We start from the raw sequence: 25,676 nt of genomic DNA, 5'->3' as shown, positions 1-25,676 counted from the left end.
GCTTTGATTCAAAGGGTCACAAACCCAAAAAGTTAGGAACTACCATCTTAAATGCCAAACACAATCTGAGTCTAGACTATAACAAATGTAAATCTGTCATCTCAACAAAACAGAATGTCTCATTCTTGGCAAGATGACTTCACACATTAAATTATTTATAAGTTTAAAGATTTATAGAAGCAGCTGCTGCTTGTGTATATTTTTACTTTTTTTACTCATGATGTAATGTGTTGCATATCTTAATAAAAAAGGAGAAATAAATTACATTTACTCCCTGAGAAGAGACACCAGGATAGAGGAGAAGAAAATGAGATATTTAAAAAAAAGTCTCCTTTCCCCAATTTTTGCACTGCTTATTTTTTCTATTATTTTACACACAGACAAGAATCAGTGTTGATCTGATAAGCCAAGAAGTGAGAACAAAATCCTGATAAAGGAACTGAGCTGAAACCTAAGAACTAAAATGTTATCGTGTATTTGAATCTCATATTATAAATCTACTTCCAAACTCATGTAAACTAGCTGGTAACATCATCTATGAGTTGCAGTGTGTGACTAATGTTATCAGAAGCAAAAAGGTAGAGAATAATTTCACATCACACATTCCCACAAGGTGGAGAGATCTTTTATTTTACATAAAAAAGGGTGCAAACTGGAGTTTCCCTTTAGGTGTGGAGGGAATAAAAAGTGATTTTATAAGGTTCATGTGTGACACATTGTATTATATGAATCCAAGGAGGAAAAACTTAAAAACAAAAAACTAAAAAATGCATTTCAGATAAAAAAGGACCTTTAACCTTTCTGCAAATTAAAAATATGAAACCATAAAAATAAGAAACGTGGGTCCTTCATTCTTGAAGCCCTTGACTAACTCATTCAAATACATTTTTGAAGTGACATTCATATTTCAACACAATAATATTTATTTACAGTTTTCTCTTAATCATAGCTCTGGAAAAAAACAATGCTGAGGGGAGGATAAACTCTTGAAACTGTACAATTTGATTTTCCACAGTCTGAGAGGGAAAAAGAAATCAAAGAATACATCTTTTATATGTAATCCCAACAGAAAGAACAAAGACTACAACTGTGAACTCTGTACAATTTACAATTTTCAAATAATCATCACAATATTGCAGTAAATGTCACCCTAAACCTCTCCCTCAAAGAAAAATATACAGTAAATCCAAGACAACTCTACAGTACAGCAACAAGGAAAAGTGCCAGAGAACCCAAAAAAAATTAGACCTAAGCCATTCATTCACACTTTAACTGTCCTTTGCTTTGATTTACACAGCTTTGACACACAGGAACGTGAGTTACACACAACCGGAGTAAATCCAAAACGCAATCAACACAAAGTGGCAAAGTCTGACTGACTTTTTTAAGAAATGGTGGGAACTGAAATAGGATGTTTTGTGAGAAGAAATTATAACTTTTTTTTAAATATTTCCTTTTTCTTAAAATTTTACATGAGAACTGGAAGCCATAACGTTTCACTGACCCAACAGTTATATGAGCCCTACAGAGGTGAGAAAATTCACTGGAGCGGACCCGCTGTTGTCTCCAGATAAGCCATGCAGATACAAACCATACAGAGTACTCTTATATTGCTCTGTACGAGGCCCAGAGAGTTAAAAAGTAAATACATCAGAGTAATATATCTATTATATCTACCGTTTCAGCCGTGAGCTAAAGAGCGAGGAGACCCACAGTTTAAGGAAGAAGCAGATGTTGCAAAGATGACCAGTCACATCAACTCAAATCTGACTCCGAACTCATAATATTTGGTCGATAAAACGTTTTATTTTGAGTTATGACGTTAAAAAAAAGAAGAAACATAACAACAGGAACGAGTCATAAAAACACTTTTTTCTCCCACACGACACTCTCCAACACTGAATTGAGCCATTTTTGCTCTGCGATTTTTCCACAAAAAAAAAAAAAGACAAGTGGACACAGCTTTGACGTCAAGGACACAAGGTGGAATGCGATGTTCGAAAGACATTCAACTTCATATTTTCCTGGCACAGGTAAAAAGGCATGGGCTAGTAGTAGTCTCAGGAATGGCACTCGGGGAATTCAGGATGGGGAAACATTGAAGGCTATATAGTCTGGATATCCATCTCACTACACAGGAATACTTTTTCAACTTGTCTTATAGGTAGCTGGAATTAAACAGTCCAGGGTGTCGCTGATGCTTTTTGCGGGGGGGAAGAGTCGCGGGCGGCAGATGTCACAGGTTTGGTGTTTGAAAGAAGATGATTTCACCGACACCAGATAAAAAAATACAGGATGAATGTTTCACAGAGACAAGAAAGAGTGATTTTTAACCTCCAAACCAACATCTGACCGCATCTCATCTGGGTTTAAAAGATGATGCGAGCCTCATCCTCCGCCTCATTTAACACCAGCGAACACACGACACCACAGTTGAGTCTGACAAAGCTAACCTGTCCAACACAATCAAGAGGCACTAAGAAATGAATACCTGTCATTCAAATAGCCTGTTTTCCCACCATTCCCCTCAAATCCTATGTGTGGAATTACTATGATAATGACCGAGAAAGAAAAAAATTAAAATAAAAAACAAAAAAAACAGAAAAGGTCCCATAGATTTTCATATTCAAGTACTTTCAATAACACAATAACTTAGACCCCCGGAGTAAGTGACATGAGTAATCAGGGGTAAGAAACGAAAAAAAAAAAAAAAATAAAAGCTATACAGTGTAAATACACGCAACAAGCAGGTTTACATACTGATTCATTGAGATAGTTTGCAACATCTACAACATTGTATTTCTAAAAGATGAAGGAGCAGGTCCGCAAATAACGGCAAATCTAACACTCCGCTGAGAGTTGATTTTAATCTAGGACTTGCATGTGAGAGTGTGTGTGTGTGCATGCGTGTGTGTTTGCAGAGAGGAGGAGGGTGTCATGGCACAAAAAGGAGTGGGTGGGGATTAAAAAACAATAAAAAAACAAACAAAAAAGAAAACAAAACCCTATTTAAAGTGTATTCCCTGCACCCTATAGGGAAAGCCTAGCACAGGAGGCAGCTACAATTAAAGTAATAAGCACGTTTAAAGTACAGTATTTAAGAAGGCAGGGTCTCGTTAGGGAAAGCCGGGGTCAACAAATGTAGTGCAGTCATGGTCTCAAGCTTCTTTTTTGTTTTGTTTTTGTTACCCTCCTCTTTCCCCATAAAACCATGGCTATTTGGAATGGGGGAAAAAAAAAAAATTGCATTAAAAAAAAAAAATTCACATTAGCAAGATATAAAATAAAAAAATAAAACACTTATGAAATTCACTCTGTAAAGGAGGATAGGCAAGGTGACATATTGAGGATATTGTTTCAAGGCAGTCCTCCATGACACGAAATTAAAAGAAAGAAAAATGGTATGGACATGTTCACGTATCTGCCTTTGCGCTGACGCTCTCTCTCTCTCTCTTGACATTAAGGGAGAGCGATTCAGCTGAGTCGCCCCAAACATCGAACATTACTTTGCAGCACAGAGGGGAGGGGGGAGGGGGTGGGGGGTCTTCAGACTGGATGAAGAGGGGCAGGGACATCTTAACACCGTTGCAGATTATTACACCAAACCTTCCATTTGGCATTGCTCTTCTTGGGAATACATCTTCAGTGTTAAAACTGCTCTACACTTAACTGGAAGCAGTCCACAACTTTGGGTTTTATTATACAGGTGACCCCCAAATAATTGCGCTGCAAAATCTCACAACCATCATGCTGCCACCTTGTATATCCGACTGGTGATGTGGTGTGGCGGTTGGTCGGTTGGTTGGTTGGTTGGGGTTAAGGCATTGGACAGTAGCGCCGAGAGGCTGTGATTCAATCTCCAAAACCATCTCATGACAGTTTCTCTTGACGCTCCAAAGCAACATCCCCCAGTGTCTACTGGTGTAGAGTCCATTGTAGATTTACCATCACATTATTAAGATCAAGAACATTTAAGACCCTCCCACCCACCCAAATCCACTTAGTTTTGGTCTCACTTTTTTTTTTTTTTTTTTTTCTTTTTTAAACATTGGTCTTGGTTTTAAACTGCAGTTTCCTTCCCATGCGCATGACAGATTATATAAATGCTCCAGAGTCATTTACGGTTCTGTCCATACATTCAGTGTGTATGTTGTAGAATTAGTAAGAAAAACTGGTGGCAACTAAGAGATAAATAGCATAAATAGCATTTTTTTTTTTTCAGCCCAACTACAAGTGTCAAGTTGCCGCTCATCACGAAGCCAACAGGACCAAAAACTGCATGAGAGTCAAAAAAGAGACTGTAGTGTGTTTTGACAGCGGCGTGGTTAAGGGGAGTGCTTTAACCAAGCAGCGTGAGCAGAAATCATCCTCAGAGAACACAGTGCAGGAGGCATCTCTGGTCTTCTGTTCTCTCGAGCCCAGGTCCCAGTGCCAGGGTTGACCTCTTTGGAGGAAAAAAGTGCAGGGGCCAAATGGCTGACTGATGCTCTTTGTGCCTGTTCGTGAATATTAGGCGGTTACACTCTTGGCTCCTCGTGTGTTCAGGTTTACATTCAGTCCCACGTCAGGAATGACCAAAAGGGCTTTGTGTCAAAAATGAGTTAGCAAACCAACAAAGGGGGCAAAACCACTTTCATGTAGGACTTCACAGAGGCGAAAATGAAAAAAAGATGATCTTGAAATCTTAGTATGCAACATGATTCCACAGGAAGATGTGTCTCTTCCTTTGCAATACCACGGAAACGGGAGCAAAAAAAAAAAAAAAAGAAAGATGCCAAAAATGAGGAGAGAAAAATGTCGGGCAAATGCATCTTGGAGAGGGAAGAAGACAAAAACAAGATTATCCTCTGCAAAATTCCAACAAAAAAAGTTCCCCTTTTGGCCGACTGGCCTGCAAAACATTCTAACACATATTGGAGGAGGAAAGAAACAAAAAAAAAAAAACCAACAAAAAAAGGGACTCCCATCAAAAAGACACAAGCATCGTGTACATCTCAACAAACCATTTTGACTTGGTCCCTCCAGAGAACAATGCAATCAAGATCTCTCAGTTGTCTCCCTCTTTTACTCTGAATGGGACCGTACTGATTTCTGAAATCACAATCAACTGAGCCGGACACTTGGAAGGTTTCAGGCCGGTTGGTGGACGATCATTTGTGCCGCGGCGTGTTCTTCTTCCGTTTTCGCTTGAAGAAACAGCAGCACCTGCGGACAGAGACGGACATTAAACCGATATGTAGATGAGAGAGGCTTCAGATGAAAAAAAAAGGGGAAAAAAAAGAAGGAAAACACAAGCGGCTGCTTAAATTAGAGTGTTAAATATCACAAAAGCTTAATCTGACTTGTTGAAATCAGGACATCAATTTTTTTTTTTTGGGAGGAGGGGGTTGTAATAGTGACGACTCCAGCTGGTAAAAGCTTTCAATAAGTAAAACACTTGGTGCATTTCCATCCACCAAGAGTTTGCATGCTTTTTCACCTCCCACCATTTTTAAGCAGCAATATGGCCGAGAGGACTCAACTACAGACTGCTGCAGTGACTCTGAAGGCGATATTTCTCTTATGCAAAATAAAGAAATAAATAAAATGGAGCAGTGCGCACAAAGAGCACAAGACACGATGAGCCTGAACGGTCAATAAAAAACACACACAGACAAGAAAAAATGTGGATCAAGACATAGGACAGTGACTGGGTACTCTTAGATTAATTCATTAAAAACGAATAACGGTGCACCATGCAACAAGAGTTTTACGACCTTTTTTCTAAAGCCAAATGTGTCACTAAAAAAGGACTGATCTATCACTTAAGGGCACATAAAAAGAGAGAAGTAGTTTAGTTATCTTATATAAATCTACTTCTTGTTGTTTTTTCTGTCGGGATGTGACACTTGTTCTTATTTTTTAGGTTTTATGAGAGTGTGCCGGCTCACACAGCACGCTTTACTCTTCGCTCATCATGTGTCACTTTCAACATCAAGGTGAAGGGTTTAAAAAAAGATAATAACATACAGTATTTCACAGTGTTCTCAGACGTGCGTGGCATTAATGTACCAGTGAGAGTTCACTTTTTAAGATTTGTATATATAAACAACTCCACTGGGGCCCGGCCTAGGCTGGTCCACTCCCTGTCCCATGAGTCTGATGTGGACTAGAGCAGAGAGGGACTCACCACAGGTTGAGCATTTTCACGCAGCTACAGAAGAAGAAGAAGGAGAAGAGAGAGAGGAAAGAGTGTAAAGAGAAAAGAAAGATAGTTTAATACATCAAGACCGAGATGATGAGACCGGGCACATGCCACACAAACATGCACACACACACACACACACACCAACAACAGGACACAGGTGGACACTGAGAGGGAAAGTTTGAAAGGTTAAAAGGAGAAAAGATTACAGTAAAATCTACTCTGCAGCTGTTTCTTCCTGTGTTAGCGGTCCAAGAGCACATTCAGGCTGAGGGTTGGGTTTATTATGTCTCCTAGATGGATGTGTATTAAACAGTCATCTTGAAAATGACTGTCTGCTTCCTGAAAAATGTTATGCATTGATCATATCATCAAATGTTTTGTTCTTTAGTTGCTTATTCTTATATATTTTTTAACATAAGTCATTGAATGCTTGTCTCCATCTTGGTTATGGTTGATAGAGTGTCGGGCTATTGATTAATCTGCTGATTATTTTCTCCATTGATCGGTTAAGCATTTTGTCTATTAAATGTCAGAAACAGTAAAAAAAAAAAAAAAGAAGCCTGTTATAATTTCTTACAACCCAAAGAGATGTCTTCAAATGTCTTTTATCTGATCAACAGCTCAAAATTCTAAGATAATCAGTTTATGATCATGTGTTACACACAAATGTTTCAAATCATCACGCTGGACGCTGCAACCAGCAAATATTTGTCTTTTTTTTTTTTTTAAGAAAAATGGATTAAAACAATGATAAAAACAGTGGCTGATTAATTTTCTGTTAATCTATTAATTGACTAATTGTTGCAGCTCTTGTTGAGTGTAAAAATAATAAGATTAACAAAGAAATAAGACCAGAATTTTACAGTTTTATCCCTCACAAAGTCATTTGTTGCGTTTTATGAATATATTGGAATTATTGCATTACAGTATTGCGTCAGTGTATCACTCTGTAAGGAAATAAATACTCCACAAGAATCTATTCAGATTTAATGGGACTCAACCATCGTGCGATGCAGTCAGCTAGAAAAAAATAAATGAGCTTGAAGATGCATGAGCCTATATTACGATTTTATTAACTATATAATATAGCTATATATCAGTGATGGACACCAAGTTCCAGGGTAGTTAAACACGAACCTGAAGAGACTGAAAATGAGTTGTTATTGTTCGACAGTCAGATGCAAATTTCAGTCCATGAATGTAAATAAAAAGATCAAAGTTAACTAAACGCGTGGCATTAATTCACCACAGAAACACAATATTACCCTAAAAAGGTAAAACATGAATTAAATGGCATCAGTAGCATGATTTGAATTCATCACTTCATTTTCTTCTACCAAACATCAACCTGTTTGACGAGGTATCAAAGAGGCTTCCAGTAAACACGGCAATCATCATATCAAACAATTGTGTGAATGGAGACAACGTGACGACAGGCCTGTCATCTTGGCAGAAATAGAAATGAGTGCAAATTAATGTGTGTGAACCTCTGGGAGATTCATGAGGGGACAGAGCAGGAGGGAAATCATTTTTCACAGTGGCTTTGATGCACAGTGGTGGGAAAGATGGTACATGTGTATTAAAATAACCAGATGAAATTTAAATAAAACACTAATTAACATCTTTTATCCTGATAGATTAGATGTATTAGGACATCTAGCGTAATAGGAACCCTGTTCAAGCTTAATTTTGTCATGTAATGCTGCAGAATAAAATCTTTACATCTTTATGATAGAGGAAAAATGAGCAAATGTTGCTTTAGTGGGGGAATAATTTATCTTTATTTCTGATAGTAGTCATCTTTAGTCATCAGCACTTACTCCCAAACAGCAAAAGTATTCTGTGGATGGCCAAATATGTGTTGTTGTTGTTGTATGCTATGGTTGTTCTGATGACTCGAGAAAAGCTAAACTCATATTTATAGCTTGCTGTGTGCAGCTCTCTTTTACTTTTGTAGCTTGAAAATGAATCTCTGGTTTGGACTTTATGCTTCTACGCTCCTGTTAGTCAAACAAACAAGTAGACAAACAAACAAAAATCAGCCTCACTGTGTACTGTAATATTTAAAAAACCTCAAATTCCAACTGCGGAGTACTTATTTTCTCCGCTCAGCTCTTCTCACTCAGCCGAAGCATGTTTTCTTTAGCCAGCGGTGCAGTTCTAGCACAGTTGGCGGTCAGACATGAGGCATGGTATCGTGGCTGCTGAAGATGCTTAAGTTAAGATAAACTGAACAAAACCAATGGAAGCAGGAGTGGTTTCCGTGTTTGCTTCACTCAGGGGAAGGAAAATAAGTAACTTTTGCTTAGTGTAATATCATGTGTTTAACTGCTACACTGTATATGTGAGTAAGTCTCCACATGGACAATCTGGTGTGCTCAACTGGCAGCTACTAAAACACCGAGATCACTGACAGAATCTGTATTGCATTGATCATTATTGCTGTAGGTGAAAGACACGGACAGTGGATCAACAGTGGAATACTTCTTCAAGATGATCGGGCTGCTGGGAGTGAGGTCGCCTGTGTTAGTGCTCAGGCTACCGGTGTGAGAGCTTGAACTCGAGATGAGAAGTAAATCCAACTAGTTGTGTTATTGCCTTTTTATATCTTAAAACGTCTAACTGAGAGAACAGCGTAGAGACAGGCAGCAGTCAAGATCAAAAAACCCACACAGGCAGACAGGAGATAAGAGGGGCAGGAGCAGGATGACAGCTGGGGGTGGAGGGGGGCTGTCACAATTCCACAGCATAGCAAAAGATGGTGAGAGAGAGGGCGAGACAGAGAGAGAGAGAGGTAGAGAGGAAGAGCGGGAAAGACAGGAAGCGACAGATGGACATGGAGGAGAGGTGTGGCGGGTGCGTGACACATACTTGGCCTCGTCGACCACTTCCACCTCTGCCTGAGCTGTAATCGGAGCGTTGGAATGAGCCGCCAGAGGGTCGTCTGCGTTCAGCTCCCCGTTGGTTGAACTGACCACCTGCGGCACAGACGGGCGTTACTTCACAGATCTGCCCGCTGATGTTTGTGTTTTAATTCAGCAAAACAAGTTTCATGTTAACACGTGAAAAAAAACAGGAGCTGTTGTGATGGAAAGAAGAAGCATAAATGTTACTTTACTGTCTCTCCCACAATGGAAACATGTCACTCAGCAGCAAAAACAGCACATCAAAACCACAAAAAGGCACATAACATCAATGGGTTGTACTACTTTTTTTCTTGCCGACCTCTCTGTGTTTGTTATCAGGGCGTGCTGCTGTCTGTCAGGGCGACAGCTCTGATGAGAGTCACGTTGGAAATGATCAAATTCCGAACATTGAGCCTTTTAAGCAAATGGACCCAACAGGCAAAAACAGGTGGGTGGAGTTTAAGGAACCTAAAAATTATGTCTCAACTAGGTGCAGGCAAACACTTATCTGTTCCAGCTCCATTTTAGCAGATGTAAAAAAAAAAAAAAAAAATGTACCTGTTTTATAATTTATATTTATCAGTGTAATCAAGATTATACTTAGATTTTACCCTTCTGCATTTTTTATAATCGTTTTTTTTTATCTGTCATGTAATTAAAATTTATCAAAATGATCTTCTAGCTTTTAAAATTCACTTTGTAGTCCTGTAATAGAAGAAAAATCTAAAAACACATGCAGACTTAAAATCAGAAGGACACAAATGAACAATCACTTGTGAAAAATAAAAAAACATGGTCTGTGGACAGACGAATATAAAATTACAATATGCAACAATAAATAGGTGCAGATGGATGTCCCATTTACCTGCAGAAGAAATAGCATTGTAAGTATTGTAAAAATGAGTAGTTTTTTCTATGCATGGTGTATACAGTGTACACATGTGTAAATCACAGTCTACCCACACCACTCACTGCCATTCATGTTGGAACAGTGTGGAAAAAGGAAAAAATACTGTAGGCAAAATGATTCACTTTCTCTCAAATAACAGCTAATATCACAACACACAGACTGCACAAAGATATCGGATCACTTGAATTTTGGAAACAGCAGAGCTTCAACAGGTGAGCCTCTCTGAAAGTTTATTATCATTACTACCAGCTGCAACGTCTACATTTTTGTATTAAACCTGCAGCGTGGAACTTTTACATCTAAGTGAATGTCTCTTACATTCAAGCCCTTGCCAAATGAGTTCACACAACGCTGATTAAGCCTATCACTGCCTAATAAATCTAAATTTATAGCATACAAGAGTTTTTAAATCCAATGTTGGGTGCGACATTCCTGCACTGGCCGTTTGGATGTTAATCCTGCAGCTCTTCTAGATTCTTCAAATATTTATAATATAATCGGGTCGAATGGATCAAATTCTGACAGTGAAAGGAGTTATTTTGCGGGGGTTGTGTGACATTTAAAGCAATTAATCCAACTTTTTATAGCCCCAACAGTAGGTTACTGTCAGTGGTGTTCTGGCCATCAGGCAGACTGGGACAAATCCCGTTGGGCTGGTAGTCAAAAAAAATACATTTTTGGGCCATTGGACTGTCAAAACATATCTGTTTATACCAGCCCTCTCTGTGAGTCTGTTATTGGGGGCGTCCATGAGAGCGTTCTGCATGCCTGTGTCAGACAATCACAACCGAGTTGCCCCCCTTTAATAACACAGGCAGAATGGGGAGACAAAAGTTCTGCACTCCAGTTTTAAAAGTGATCTGAATGAAGATGACAGTTTGGATTCTCTAGACTTCAACAGCGCTGTGTTTGGGTTTTGTCTTCTTCATGATCAAATATCTGAATGTCTTTTGCTGAGTCACAACCGCACTTGTAAGAATTTAAAAGAAAATTCTGTCATAGTTCAATTTTAACTTTCAAAAGTTAAATAGGTTAAAGGATCAGTAATCAATCTATACAGGCATTTAATCGTTTTCATATGAACTCAAAAAAAGTCATTGAGTTAACACATCAATGGTGACCTGGAAACTAACAGTCTAACAATGCAGCTTTCAAAGCATTTGCGGTGTTACAGCTATTGTTAACTGTGGCCGTCATCCGTTAAATCTTTATTAGCTTTACTTAATTGATCCTTCACTGTGAGTCCAATCAGAGGTGGAGACACATGGCAGACAACCAGGAGACAAGCTCCACAATCATTTACACAAAAGGGAAATACCTGTTGTATACCACCGCACTGTTTCAACATGAATGGTGTTTAGCAGAATGAGCAGAGATCTCCTAAAGCACACACTGTACACACACACCTATGCAAACATAGCTCATTGAAGACGGGGACAACCTTGGGTAATGGCAAGGAGTCAAAATTACCCAAGGATGTTCCTCTAAGCGTAATGACTGTTTACTACTTAAGAGCATGCACTTAGCCGGCTAAGCCATGTCCCCCTGCCATGCAAGAGGCGTCTTGACCTCGCAAGGAATGTTCAAGCGCCATGACGAGTGGGACCTGAGATCGAAGTGCCGCGACCGAGGCTGCTGTTTATAAAGCATCATCACATCTTCACCATCTGGGGTGGGTGGCACCAGATGACATGCATATGGTGGTGCAGAAAAAATAACATTTCCCAGCCAGGGGTAAAGGGGTGGGGGGGAGGAGTATGGTTGTAGATCTGTCTCACATAAACACACGTGCCTAAAATATAGATGTCATCTCCTGCTAAAAGTCTGGCATCTAACTATTTTGCATATCCTCGTGAATCATAAACACTAATTTAAAACACTAATGGCATTCAGGAAACATTAACATCAATTTGTGATGACCTATGAGCTGTAATTCTAAATGGTTTTCTAGTTAAGAATTCAATTACAGTGCTTTTTTGTCCTCTTTGTAGGACTCTCAAAAGTGTATAAAAAAAGCCTTAAATTAACATAAGCACATAAAATGAGGCCAAATTTGACTGAAAATACAGAATCGCTATTTTAATGATAAAACTTTTCTTTAAAAATGTGTTCAAAATATTCTGAGTTGATCATTGATTGTTTTACTAAATAGGATGAATATCTGAGCACAATTAGAGTTAGATAGTAGCATTAAAATGATCTGTACCTGGCTAACCTATCAAAAATGTATCCAAAAAGTGACACCTGTTTGAAAAATCCTGCTTAGCTTTAAAAAAAATCTTTGCTGACCATAGAGATTTGCAGATGATGCCACAGTCTGTGTGCTCACATCTGCAGGTTAAGGCCTACGAGACAGATCTGACTCCATAGAGACTGGGTAGGTGCTACTGGTTGATCAGGTGAGGGGTGTATACCTGTACTGAGCCCCCGTGCCTATCCGCTGCCAGGTGGGAGGTCAGATAGGATGAGTTTGCTTGGCGAGTGGGCTGCACCTCCCATGCTCCTCGTCGATCAGAGACCGCTGTCTGCTCAGGAGTCGGGGGCATCGGTGAGTCGGTGATGGGAGGGGGATGGGATTGGGGGGTGCAATGGGAGAGGGAGGAAGGGTGGGGGTGATGGAATAGTTGCGTTAGGAGAGATGGGTAGTCGGGTGTGCGAGGCCAGGTACCATGCAAAGCAGCATGAGAAATGGACAAGAAAAAAAAATAAAAATAAAAAATTGCAACAAAATAAAAGAGTGAATCAAAATCAAAGCAAGGCTTCAGGCAGAGAACTGAACCAGAAACTAATTAACCTCGAGCCAAATGGAGGTAAGAACTTTAGCCTCGATCTCATTAAAAGTTAAACACAAAGAAATCCTGACCAATCCCTAACAATCATTTTAATATAACATGACCACTTGTTTAATGAACAGTTGATAGTCGAGATTAACACCTAAATATAAAGTATGTTTGGTAGTGAAATCACTGAAAATAATGATTAAAATCCTTAATTAACAAGTTTGTTTGTCTCTATTCACACAGAACCTCCTTATGGAGAAAAAGCGTGACAAGAATTTGCATCACAGCTCTGAACCTTGTTATTACAGCCACAACAGATGGCAAATATTTAAAAAAACAAAAAAACACAACGTACAGTAAAGCCAAGGGAAGACTGCCGCCCCTTGGAGATGCCAGCCGAATACACAATTAATGAAACACACCTGCACTGGCAATAATGTTAATTTTCTTTCTTTCTTTCTTTTTTGTTGGTCATGTTAAGGCTGAAGATTTTTCTGTTTATCACTGCCTTTTATTACATTAGATTTAGGACCATTTATTCATATAGACACTTATGATCTTAATCTTCCATTGTATTTCACTCTTTTAAAGCTTATATAAATATGTCTTCTTATAATGTCTTAATGTTTCTTTTACAACTTGTCTTCATACATATGTTTAATGTGAGCGCTTTGCATTGCCTTGTTGTTGAAAGGTGCCACACAAATAAACTTGCTTTCATCATTTCCCATTTCTCCTCATTTCTATCTAGTCATCTGTGATGTGTTAACTCATCGTTGCTGCCCTCTCACATCCTGTCGAGGGTGCTTTTAATAAACAGAATTCTTTGTTTTTTGTTTAAATATATATATTTTAAATATATTTACAAGTTTATTTTAGAAAAACTGACATTATAATTAACAAATCCTAATATTATCATTTTTCTTTCATTTTTTCAACTTATCTTATCTCAACATCTTATTAGAAATGGTGTTGGTCATACTTGTATGACTCATTAATTATACTTTGTGGTAGTAACGGGATCCTAACAACAGAAATGTTCTGAGATGTGAGCGATTTCCTCATCAGCTGGTCATCCTGACTTTCATCCCTCTGAGAGGAGAGTAGGAGGGCTTTGAGTCATGTGTATACATCATATTAACATTTCAGTTTGTAACATGCTGGTTCTTTCTCTTAAAAAGGGAAACAAAGCCTGGCAGACACGCACACTTCCGACTAAAAACACTGAACCCGGTGTACCTGATTTCTTATTGGTTGGTGCTGTGAGGGCCGGTCTCTGTGAGGATGACTCTCTCTTGTGACAGCAGACGCTCCGGAGTCTATATGGACAGATCCCACTGGTGTGGGCTGTGGGGAATAATGATCAATTCAATGCTGCACAGTTCAAAAAATAGCTATCTGACTTAAAAAGCATCTGTTAATAGTTTAGACGTATTACTTACTATCTGCCTGCCGACCCAGTCATAAGTGTAGTCGAAGGTGTATCCTTTTCGCTCAAACAGCTCAGTGAATAGAGTCCTCAGATATTCATAATCAGGCTTTTCAAAGAAGTCCAACCGTCTCACATATCGCAGGTATGTGGCCATCTCCTCTGAATTAGACAAATATTAACAAAGGTTTTCATTTGAAATGGATTGATGGATTGTGGTAACACATCAAAAACAATTTATTTGGAAAAAATCTCATATTACTGTAAAAAAAAAAAAAAAGAAAAGAAAAGAAAAGAAAAGAAAAGAAAAATCTGCAAAGGACTGCTGACTTCTACAATCACATCAAGCCAGGTCGGATGACAGCCGATATATGGGGTCACTTTTAAACTTTACAGCCTCTATCCATCAGTATATTATGTCCAGATTCATCAGCATACCTGGGAAGTTCTCACAAAGGACCTCGATGGGAGTGTTTCGTTTTGTGTCTCCGATCTTCTGGTATCGCTCTTTCAACGTGTCAGCCTGCAGGAGGTCCAACACAGACAGACGTATGAAGCAAATATGACGTAGATTAATCTGGTTCATTTTCATTTTTAATACAGGCTGGTGAAAGGAAATATGACCAGTCCACTGATTTTGATGCGGGCCCTGACCACGTCAATTTGCCACAGTGATGTTTTTAATACCGATCTAAAAATAATAACAGTAACTAAACAGCAGCTTCATGGCTGCTGAGATAAGATGTTAAAACAACTTTAAACATGGAAAGCATCCAATGTGATCCAGACTTTTTATAACAGGTTGGTTTCTTGCTTGCACGATATCTTTAGATGAAAACAATCTTAACTATGAGATAACACTGAACACACCAAACCTGCTTAATCTTGACTACAGAGTCTACTACATTACACTAAAGTGAGTGAGCTGTCAATGTCAAATTATACCATCACTTTATATTCCTCTTTAGTTGTAGCCTTTTTTTCTAACGTGAACCTGAAGGAAGAAACTACTAATAAAGAACTGCAAATAAAATAATGTAACTGATTTTCTGTGTTGTTTTTATAAATGAAAACCTTTCCACATATGTTGAAATTGATTTTGTAACAGATTTGGTAACACTGCCATGCACTTGATATACCTTTAGTCCTTGCCAAGGTAGACTCCCTCGAAGGAAATACATGAACATGTGGCCTAAAGCCTCCAGGTCATCTCGCCGGCTTTGCTCTAAAATCAAAAGATTTGATAAGAACCATTAAAAAACAAATATGTGTACCAAAGTGCCAAACCAACTGGCATAAAAAGAGACATTTCAGGACCAATAAATAAAACTGTACCTTTGCCCAAATGTGTGTTGATGGACATATATCGGGCAGTGCCGGTCAAGCTCTTATGCTCCCGGTATGGAATGTGTTTTTTGGTCTCGGGGTCGATGTACTCTTTGGCCAGACCAAAGTCAATGATGTGGATAATGTGTTCCTTTTTGTTCCCTTGCCGTCCGATGAGAAAGTTTTCAGGTTTAACATCTCTATAGATGAGGTTTTTCGAGTGCACGTACTCCATTCGAGAAATCTGGAGAGAAAGGATACGATAATTGATTTAAGCATTATGACTCAGTTAACACACAATAGCAGGCTTAAAGACATGAATCATATAGCCAAAAACACTAACACAGAGCCAGTCATTTCTTTAATTATTTAATTTAATTTAATTATTGGTTCATGTAACTGATTGGAGTATTTTTTAAATTACGCAGTAAAGCTTTTAGTCTATAAAATGTCTAAAACGTTTGGGGGTAGGTCTAGTTGTAACTATAGCCAGTCAGCTGATATTATCAATCAATATTGGTCTATCAAAGATATATTGGTATTGTCGCATATGTTGTCCAATATGCACCAATATATATTTTTAGTTTTTAAAAGTTATTTAAATCTGGTCCCTTTTCTTAATTCTATATATATATATATATATATATATATGTTGTTAAACTGAAAAATATCCTGCCTCCATTATATATCTAAATATCAGAATTTTGTTTACTCTCTAATATTGGTCAAGCCTATAGTTGTAACCACAGTAACCACAAAATATATCATTATCTTTACCCAATAAATAATGAATTGTTAATTTAGATGGTCACTGATTAATTTAGTCTGACTGACCAATGATTAATTCACTGCTTTTCCAGCACAGAACTGAACAGTCATGATAGTGTCTGCATATTATCACACCGCAAAAAAAGTCTGTGTATATACTGAACTAAAATGTCAAGCAACTAACTGAAACCATGACCATGACAAGACCAACGATTAGGATCACAGCGACACTGCATTTAATAGATTAGAGATGGAAAAGGTTTGACCGGGTGTCTACAGGTGAATCTCACGGCTGTTTCCAAGAAGAGCTCTATAATTGATAAGATCGACTCGAACATCAATAAGAAATGTGTTTAAAAGATCTTTTACTCAAGTTTAATCTTGAGGGATATTCGTTCCCTGCTGTCTCGCCAAAGTAAACGTGAAACATGACTTTCCTTCAGCAGACCAAAAAAAGGATCTTGAGTAGGAGTACCAGCTCGCAGCACTTATTGTGGGATCAATTGTTTGTGCCAGAAAACTAAAGAGAAAGAGCTACGTGATAAATACTGTAGAGATGAGGAGACGTGCAGGCAGCAGCAGCAGTAACTCTCTGCCATGCGGGAACATGATTATGTTGTGCGTTTTTTTAGGTTTCCTTACAAATTTGCGAAGGCTATCTGCATTACAAGAGCACTGCAGATTTTGTGCTGACAAAATGAAATGTTAGAAATTTTGAGAAGTCTGAGGCGGCCAAAAGAGTAGGTCAAACAACTCTCTGAAGTGCTCAGACTTAATGAGATTCAGTGATGGCTTTGCTCTTTCCGACAGCTCACAGCGTCTCCTTCTCTGATGAGTAGTACGTGTATAAGGACAGACAGACAGACAGACAGACAGACAGACAGACAGACAGACAGACAGACAGACAGACAGACAGACAGACAGACAGACAGACAGACAGACAGACAGACAGACAGACAGACAGACAGACAGACAGACAGACAGACAGACAGACAGACATCTACTTTGCAGACTGGGAAATTGGAGACTGCACTGTTATCCCTCCTTGGCACCTGCTCAGGACTTTGCATGCATTCAGGCCAAAGACATTATCCACACTTTAAAAAACACAGTGCACAAAAGCTATATAGTCCGTTTCTTCAACTTGACTAGTAAAAACTTTACTAAAACTTTCTAATTTCTGTCTCACACAATCATATCACCATTTTCTTACATATTTATTGAGTTTTTAAAATGTGTTCTTACCCTTGTTTTTTTACTTGAAGTATGTAGTATGTATACTTTGTATACATGTATTTATTTATTTATGTATGTGTGTAAGCTACTGGACATTTGAATTTTCCTAAGGGGATGAATAAAGTATCTATCTATCTATCTCATAGGTGAGCAGAAGAACTTTTTGAAGAGCTCACTGGGTCGTTTAAATGCAACACACTCACCAACTGAATTGCTATCATTAAGACAGTCTTCAGTGAAAAGGTCCTGTCGCAAAGGTCAAAGAGGTCCTCTAGACTCGGGCCCAGCAGCTCCAGAACCATGGCGTTGTATTTCCCACAGGGCCCAAAGTAAAACACCTGGGGGACGCCTTCAGCTGAAACACAAGGAAAGAAACAGTTAGACACACAAACACAAAAGTTCCCGATCCCCACAGGCACAGCTGTACCTGTTCTCACATTTGCCAAAAGTAATCCAAATTCCTGCTAACTTTGTCTGCAAATGAACTGGAGGTGCATTAGACTCTTAATAGCTTAGACAGTTAACTGCAAACAGTTTAAAGAAAAGCAAATACTAGTTAGTAAGATAATGAAAAGCAGCACAGGCCTTCAATTCGTTTTTCCCAGTTGTATATACTGGTGCTGATCCTGAGCGTCGGGGTGGCAGGAATGTTTATTATTCCTACCTCTTTTGACTAATGATATTTCTAAGTTGGGTCTGGGGTGAACTGTGAGAGGCCTCTGACTAGACCGATCGGAGGAGGAGGAGCCCCACAAGGTTACTAAGGACAGAGGGCAGGGAAGGCTGCTCGGTAAACATTAACTCCTCGGTAAAAATACGACGCAGCGCCTGCAAATGCAACTGTGTCGCTCTCCTACTGCAGGCTGAAAACTAATCTTTTCACTGCCTCACATCACAACCTCCCAACTGAATCATATCCTCTCTGCTCTACTCGCAAAATCCCTTCCATCTGTCACCTTGGCTCCTATTTGACTTCTTTTCACAGTACAGTTCAGTGTTATGCGATCTGTCTAATGCAATGGGAATAATGGCAGGGCCGCTACTCTGACCCGTGTACTCCTTATGGGTCATTTGTAATGCGTGTGATCTGGATATTAAAGCTCCTCGTGGTGTTGAACTTGAAGAAAAGTATGTCAGCTTAATGCCTAAAATTATAGTGTAAATAGTTGGCAGGTGTGAGCTTTTCTAACTTCTCTTTTATTCCTGTAAAGCATGCAAAGGGAGCTTTCTAAATTTAAATTTAATTAAAACTAAAGCCTTACCACCCTGCAGAGACAGTATGTAATTCTTAATGTTTATTTATTTACTCATTACGGGGCGATATCTGTACTCTTCGTTGTCTTCCCGACCAGAATCGGCCTGAACTTTAGTTTCAAAGTGCAGGAAATGAGGTCAAACTGTTAATTGCCTTCTGGGAAGCATTATTCAAAGTTTGCCCCTGCGTACTTCTACTCAGACTCCCATTAAAAAGATCCCCTTACGAAACTTCAAAGAAATACAGGCGCTTCAATCATACAGAGCTTGGCTTTATCAGACTGCTCGAGCCGTGCTCAATCCTTGAAAATATGTAATTGCAAAGAAGTTTGAATATGAAGGGACGTCTTGATTGCTTTTTATGTCCCCGATCCTAAAGCGGATCCTTTAATTTTGTACCTTTGTTTTCTATACATAGGGATGTGTGTGTGTGCTGTATATTCATGTATGTACTGTGTAAGTTTATATAGACAAGAACATATATATCCACTGTTCTTCCCCCTTTGGATAAATTGGGTGAATTCATTGTAATACTTCAGATTTAAACCTGCGTACATTGATTGAACACAACGCTGGCATATTATTAGTAACAAACAGTTGCTTGATTACACTACCAGCAGATACGGAGCAACGTTGGCAGGCATTTGTGTTTCAGGCCTCCTGATAAATCGAAGCCTGATATTCACTCTCTTGTTTGCTCTGTTTTGGTCCAACTCTTGAGGGAAATATTTGGGTCTTTAGCTGCTAGCATTCACCAGGAAGTGTACAGTTTAGTTGAGTTTATTTTGCACAAGTTAGCAGGTAATACAGTAAAAAATGTTAAAACAGTGGGTTTATCACAGTTTTTTCAAAGTTCAAAAGTCAACTGCTACATGTACAGGACATGTAGAAGATTGAAATTCTGTTTCTCTCAGGCGGTGAGGTATACAACAATAAAATAAATAATAACGATAATAATAAAGTGGCTGGTGCTGTTTTGTGTGAGTGTGTGTGTGTGTGCATGTGTGTGTGTATATATATGTAAAACTTAAAGGAACTGCAGAGTCAGGTGATAATACATTTTTTAAACATACAATTTTAAGTATGTACTTAGTGTTTTTTAAGTAGATATGGTACATTTTTCTTCTTAACCTCACATATCTACTATATGTGTGTGTATGTTAATGGTTAATGGATTCCATATTTATATAAATATTTCTTTTCTAGTCTTATCAACCACTCAAAGCACTCTACAACATCACATCACTGCCAATCATACACTGATGCCAGAGGCTGCAAAGCAAGCGTCCAACATGTCCATCAGAAGCAATACAGTACTTCCTATCCAAAGAGCCCACCTATTCAAAACACACACACACACAACAATTTGGGTATCTTGCCCGTGTGGACTTGGAGGAGCCGGGGGAATCAAACCGCCGACCTTCTGATTAGTAGACTACCCGCTCTATCCTGAGCTGCAGTCGCCCCATTAAGTACAGGTTTAAAAGAGGATTTTCGCCTCTGCACAAACATATGCACACACACGAGTGAGACCAGTTTACAGTCTGCCTGACCACAATATCTTAATTGTGTGTTTAGTTCATTCATGTTTTGTGTGCAGTGAGGAAGGCGGCAGCTCTATGATACCAGATACCTTTATTCTACTCCAATAATGTAAGCAGAGGCTGATATTCATAAAATTAAACACTGACACTGATCCTGATGTAGCACGTTAACATATTTGGATTGAATATGTTACTGAAGACATTTCAACTTGCCAGCTGGGTAATGGGAAATACACTGCAGCATGAAAAGGTGGCGTAAATATTGTCTGCCAGCATATGGGCATGTAGGAGTCGTGCTGCGCTCCATCCTGTGTTTCTGGACACCATTATCCAGTTCTGTGGGTTGCTAATTGTACCATAGGAATGAGTGCCTTGAAACCCCGGGAGCCTGTGGGAGGCCTAAAATGTGTCAGATTGGAGATGTGCTGTAAACAAGTGGATAAACGGCTGTTCAATTGAAAACAAGGTTTGGTCAAGCTTTTTACAAGCAAAGTAAAACTGAGGACGGCAGAACCATCATTATCTACAGCAAAACATTCCCCCCCTGAGAGTTTGAATCTGTGTGTCCTGTACTGCGAGGCACACTTTAATTGTACGGGAGTTAGTCGAACTTTGATGGAAGCTACCAATTTTGACTTCTCTCATCCAATTTTCTGGAAAAAATAATGAGAGCAATTGCTGGGTGTAGTACGAACTTGGTCAAATATGTCTGCAAGTGGCAAAAACACAAGACAGAAGTTTCGACATGAATATCCACGTTGACAGTGTGCAGCAGTCGGTGAAGGAAGAAATGCCACACTGAGTAAAAGAGATGCAGATTTGCCTTAAATTAGAGCGATATTTTACAGGTAACACACTCCTCACAAGTCCTGCAAATGCTTGTATGTAGTCCATGGAAGGCCTGACCTTATATACACAGAATATGTACATAAACACACTCCCCCCCCCCTAAATGTGGTTACCAAACACTTACTAAAAAGATATGTAATGGATAGGGGTCTCACGATCTCGATTGTAAATCGAATATCGATCGAAATGACCTCACGATCTCGACCTTCGAAATCAACGGAGGAATCGAAGATGTAGCCACGCCCCCAAAGTCACGCCCCGCAGGCGAGTCAAGAGGGGAAAAACACACACATGTTGAAATGCGGCGAGTCAACATTACCTCCTCTAACCTGAACCTGCAGCCGGTAAAAACACACCATGGCAACCGCTGATAGAGGAGACACATCAACCAAAATCAAACTGGTTGTCGGTCCGGTGGGGGGGGATTGGTCTAATTAGCAGCAACACAGAGCTATCAGGACGCTGTGCTCTCACACGCGCTGCATTGATAGTCAGACAAAGGCGCACAGACACTCTCTAGCGCGTGCTCTTGCTGGCTCGCTGCAGATTCCGGGAGATTGTATATCATTTGCGGGCGTCAGGGAGCCCCTATCAATATGTGGGAGACTCCGGGAGAGTTGGGATGTCTGCACTTAAGCAATAACTAGCGCTATGGGGGTATTTGTAGCACCAGAGATGCGTCTGTTAGGATACAGTTAGGACAATGTTAGTAAAGTTAAGACACTTAATTGTTCAGGGATGGCTATGGACATTAGGATGTTTTAATTTAGTTTTTGTTTTATTGTGAACTTGAATATCATCTAATATGAAGAGTGAACACTGCAGTTACAAAAGGGTCACTAGATGATTCTTTTGTTTACAGTAAGTTTCCAATTGACTGCTGAAACAAGTTATTGTTACATTATATTGCTAACAAATTATTTAATTTTGACAGTAGGGCCTTAGTGTGGTACATTGCAAACAACTGATGGAGATTATATCACTCATGATTACTCTGAAAATGGCATAGGCATCTGTGATAAAATGCCCCAAAAAAAGGGATTGAGAATCGAATCGTGACCTTAAAATCAAAATAAAATCGAATCGAGGATTTGGAGAATCGTGACACACCTAGTAATGGAGGCTGTGATATACGAATAAACTTTATTTTCATAGAAATTACATCAGGGCTCTGAAACAGTAAACTTCACTGGGAGTTTAATATGTATTAAACTTGAATTAGGAAAAAGGATTAAATATACATAAAATGCTGCCTATTTATCTTCAAAAATAAAATAAAATAAAAAATATATCGGCACATATCGGACAGTATAAACACAGATACCGATATACCTGTGATAGGCCAATATCGGCTGATAATATTGGTTGACTTATATATTTGTTGGGCTCTAACTTCATGCCGTACATTAAAGCAACATTTCAATACACGGCTAGCCAGCTGTTAAACTAAACTGACTTTACTCATTTTAAATACATTTAATGTACATAATACAAAGTGTGTACTATTCAGCTGGCTTATCTAGTTAAATACAAATATACTGAAACATGATATTTAAATTAATAACTCATTATTACGCAGAGCAGTAGGTCTGTGATAGGAAAAGATTTTTATCATATTATTTTATCATCCAGACTTTCACAGATCCATCAATTCGGTCAGCTTCAGAATGAAATGACCCACGCTATATAAAAAGGGATAAAAGAACACATTTTCCTTTGCATGTAATCTAACAGTTGCTAAAAGATTTGCTGGCTGCTGTCTTTTACAATAAAAAAGGGGAAAAACATGAATGCAATGAAAGAATATGAGTGGTTCTAAGCCTGAAAGGCACTCGCCCGAATCTCCCTGCACACCGCTTTTTTCAAACAACTTCCAAAAGAGGAGACTTCTTTGAAAATTGGGAAACTTGTGAGGTGAGCAGTCCTGTGCTTAGAAATTTAAAATAGCTCTGATTAAAAGAATTAAAATGTAACAGAAAGAGTAAAAAATGGTGATTTCTTCATGTGTGCCAGTAACGTTGAGCATGAATATTAACACATTTTTTGCATTGTCGCTGACTGGTGTCTACATGCCTCCCTCAATCCAAAGACATAAAGGTCTAAATTGACAATAGATGTGAGCGTGGATGTATTTATTTATCAGACTCTATTTACTGTATGTGTGTTAGTGTGTCAGGCCTGTAATTGACTGGCCACCTGTCCAAACTGTACCCCACTTCACCCACCTACGAGCCGGGAAAGTCTCCAGCCCCCCCCTGCACAGGACGAGCAGTCTAGGGAACAGATGGATAGATGGATTTTGGCTTTGCAAATGTATTACAGGTGAGTTTTTACACTCAGTGTTTAGACAGAGGAGATGAGGGCTGACACAGATTTTGGTTCTGCAATGACTCCACTGAATATGTTAGCTCTCTGGTGGCTCTCGACTCACGTGAAGATTTTGTGCTCTGTGCTGATCCACTTTTGATGGGCCGCAGCCTTCGATTGCTCAGCTCTACATCAAGCTGGCCAGTTTAGATTTCTGACATATTTGCTGGCTTGCTTTTCCAAAAACCTGCGCTGCCGAGCACTGACAATCTGTCTGACCATTTGTGTGCCTATTTGCCACATTCATTTGCATCTGATTAGTTATAGTGTTGCAGTATTTATTGCTACAGAATGAATCTGAATTATTCTAAATGCTGCACTAATATAACTAAACACAAATGTTACTAATATAATTAGATAATTGGTCTATAAGTCAGCTGATATTATAGGCTGATATTTGCCTGTTTTTTTTCTTCAATGTTATATAGGTAGCATTTTATGTATGTTTGACATTTTATAAACTCAAGTTTAGTATACATACATGTTTTTTTGTTCTTTTTTATGTATAGTAACTAATAACTATTACATTTCTAGTGAAGTTTACAGTTTCAGTGCACTGGTGTCATTTTATACAATAAAGTTTATTGTTAAACTGTAAAGTGTTTTATAAACTCACTCATAAAAAATGTGCATTTATGTACATATTCTGTATATATATTAGATAATTGGCCGATATATGGATATTGGAATTGTTTTAATCTCTAATATAGGCTATTGACCTCAAATCTTTTATCAGTCAGGCCCTAATTATATAATTATATAATAACTATTAACCAATATTTATAAATTATACTGTAACTCTGGTTTAGAAACATAAATCTGTTAACACCTAAGTTCAATGCAATTTTCTACTATTAAATTCATTCCTTCACTGCTCACGTAACACTGACGGTGTGGCATCGTTAATAATTCAATTTTATAGTGAAGGTGCATATTCCAGAATTCAGTCAATCAAAAGCATGACCTCAATTTTAATTAATGCATAAGGCTCACTTTCTGAACTGTGCCACTGCAGTGCCTGATCATATTTCACCAGGAAATGTACATGACATAAAAAATGGCTGCAGCACCTGAAACGCTGCAGTTGTGCGCGTGCGGCACTTCCAGCTGGAAAATACTGGTTCTGATTTGGGATATTTGCAATCTGAATACTGTGTTTTTCACCTCTGCAGTCATCAAAAGAAGCATATATGTCAGTCAGCCTGGCCAGCTCTGGATCACACTTCAGTGATGCTGTTTCAAAGCACACAGATGTCACAAATGGTAAAAACAACTTGATATCTACCTCTCAAATGTTGCACTCAAATTCAGGAAATCGCTACTTGAACAACTGATGAGACGGATAACTCAATGTGTATTATATATTTACTAAAGATGCTGCTCTCTGACTTCTGTAAATGCCTTATTAATTAATAATAACACCAACCTCTGGCCTTCCATTTACATATTTGCACAATTTAGTAATCTGACTGAGAAATTTCTATTCTTTGGAATTGCAATGATTACAGAGCTGGTGTAAAGTTTCATGATGAGCCCTGGCTGTCAATACCTTTAAGCACAGCACAATAGTGTCCATCTGCCCTTGAACAAAACCTCTTGATCTTCCCAACCATCTTGTTCTTGGCACAATAACGCCTCACATAGACTGCAGTCTCGTAAAGTCGTGACAGCAAGGCTACCGGGATTGACTGCAATGACAAATATCCTCACATATTTGGAAGGAGATGCATAATTACTGACTGAATAACCCTCATGAATATCCAGTGACAGTTGGTTATGGACGGAAAACAACACCTGATTGAGCATCTGAGTCAAACTACATTAATTCATAAAGATCCCGTCGCACAGCCAGTGACAACAACATTGGCTGAGAGGAATGTGGCACAGCGGCACAGCCAAGAAGAAATGAGGTCACGTTATCCCATCTGGAGGAGAGGACAGAGGCAGGTTAGTACTAAGAGAGAGGCAGACCCACTCTCTAAATATTTAATGAGTTTCCGCACAGTTGGCCTTTTCCAGCCCTTGCCTTTGCAAAACAATAGCCATTATATTCCCTGTCTGGTTATCATATATGCATGTGGAGCTCCGAAAAAGCACATCAAAAGATCATGCGCCGCAAA

At 38.9% G+C, this 25,676-nt stretch overlaps 1 protein-coding gene across 2 annotated transcripts in view; it reads right to left on the bottom strand.

Annotated features, from left to right (window-relative positions):
* Positions 1 to 4,016: 4,016 nt before the first annotated feature.
* Positions 4,017 to 25,676, bottom strand: part of csnk1g1 (casein kinase 1, gamma 1) — a 34,159-nt gene continuing 12,499 nt past the window's right edge. Inside the window, exons 5-13 of one of the 2 annotated variants that reach the window (XM_062416551.1) lie at positions 17,746 to 17,897; positions 15,548 to 15,782; positions 15,352 to 15,437; positions 14,651 to 14,735; positions 14,226 to 14,374; positions 14,023 to 14,130; positions 12,418 to 12,528; positions 9,059 to 9,165; positions 4,017 to 5,205 (exon numbers count right to left, since the gene is read on the bottom strand). In XM_062416551.1, coding sequence (XP_062272535.1) covers positions 5,151 to 5,205; positions 9,059 to 9,165; positions 12,418 to 12,528; positions 14,023 to 14,130; positions 14,226 to 14,374; positions 14,651 to 14,735; positions 15,352 to 15,437; positions 15,548 to 15,782; positions 17,746 to 17,897 — 1,088 coding nt within the window. In that variant the 3' untranslated portion in view covers positions 4,017 to 5,150. The remainder of the gene's footprint in view (positions 5,206 to 9,058; positions 9,166 to 12,417; positions 12,529 to 14,022; positions 14,131 to 14,225; positions 14,375 to 14,650; positions 14,736 to 15,351; positions 15,438 to 15,547; positions 15,783 to 17,745; positions 17,898 to 25,676) is intronic. The other variant, XM_062416558.1, reaches the window with a different exon arrangement.

This window comes from Scomber scombrus, chromosome 1 (genome assembly GCF_963691925.1).
Source record: "Scomber scombrus chromosome 1, fScoSco1.1, whole genome shotgun sequence".
NCBI lineage: Eukaryota > Metazoa > Chordata > Actinopteri > Scombriformes > Scombridae > Scomber > Scomber scombrus.
The sequence above is the reverse complement of the archived record's forward strand: the minus strand, read 5'-3'. Positions and strand labels throughout refer to the sequence as shown.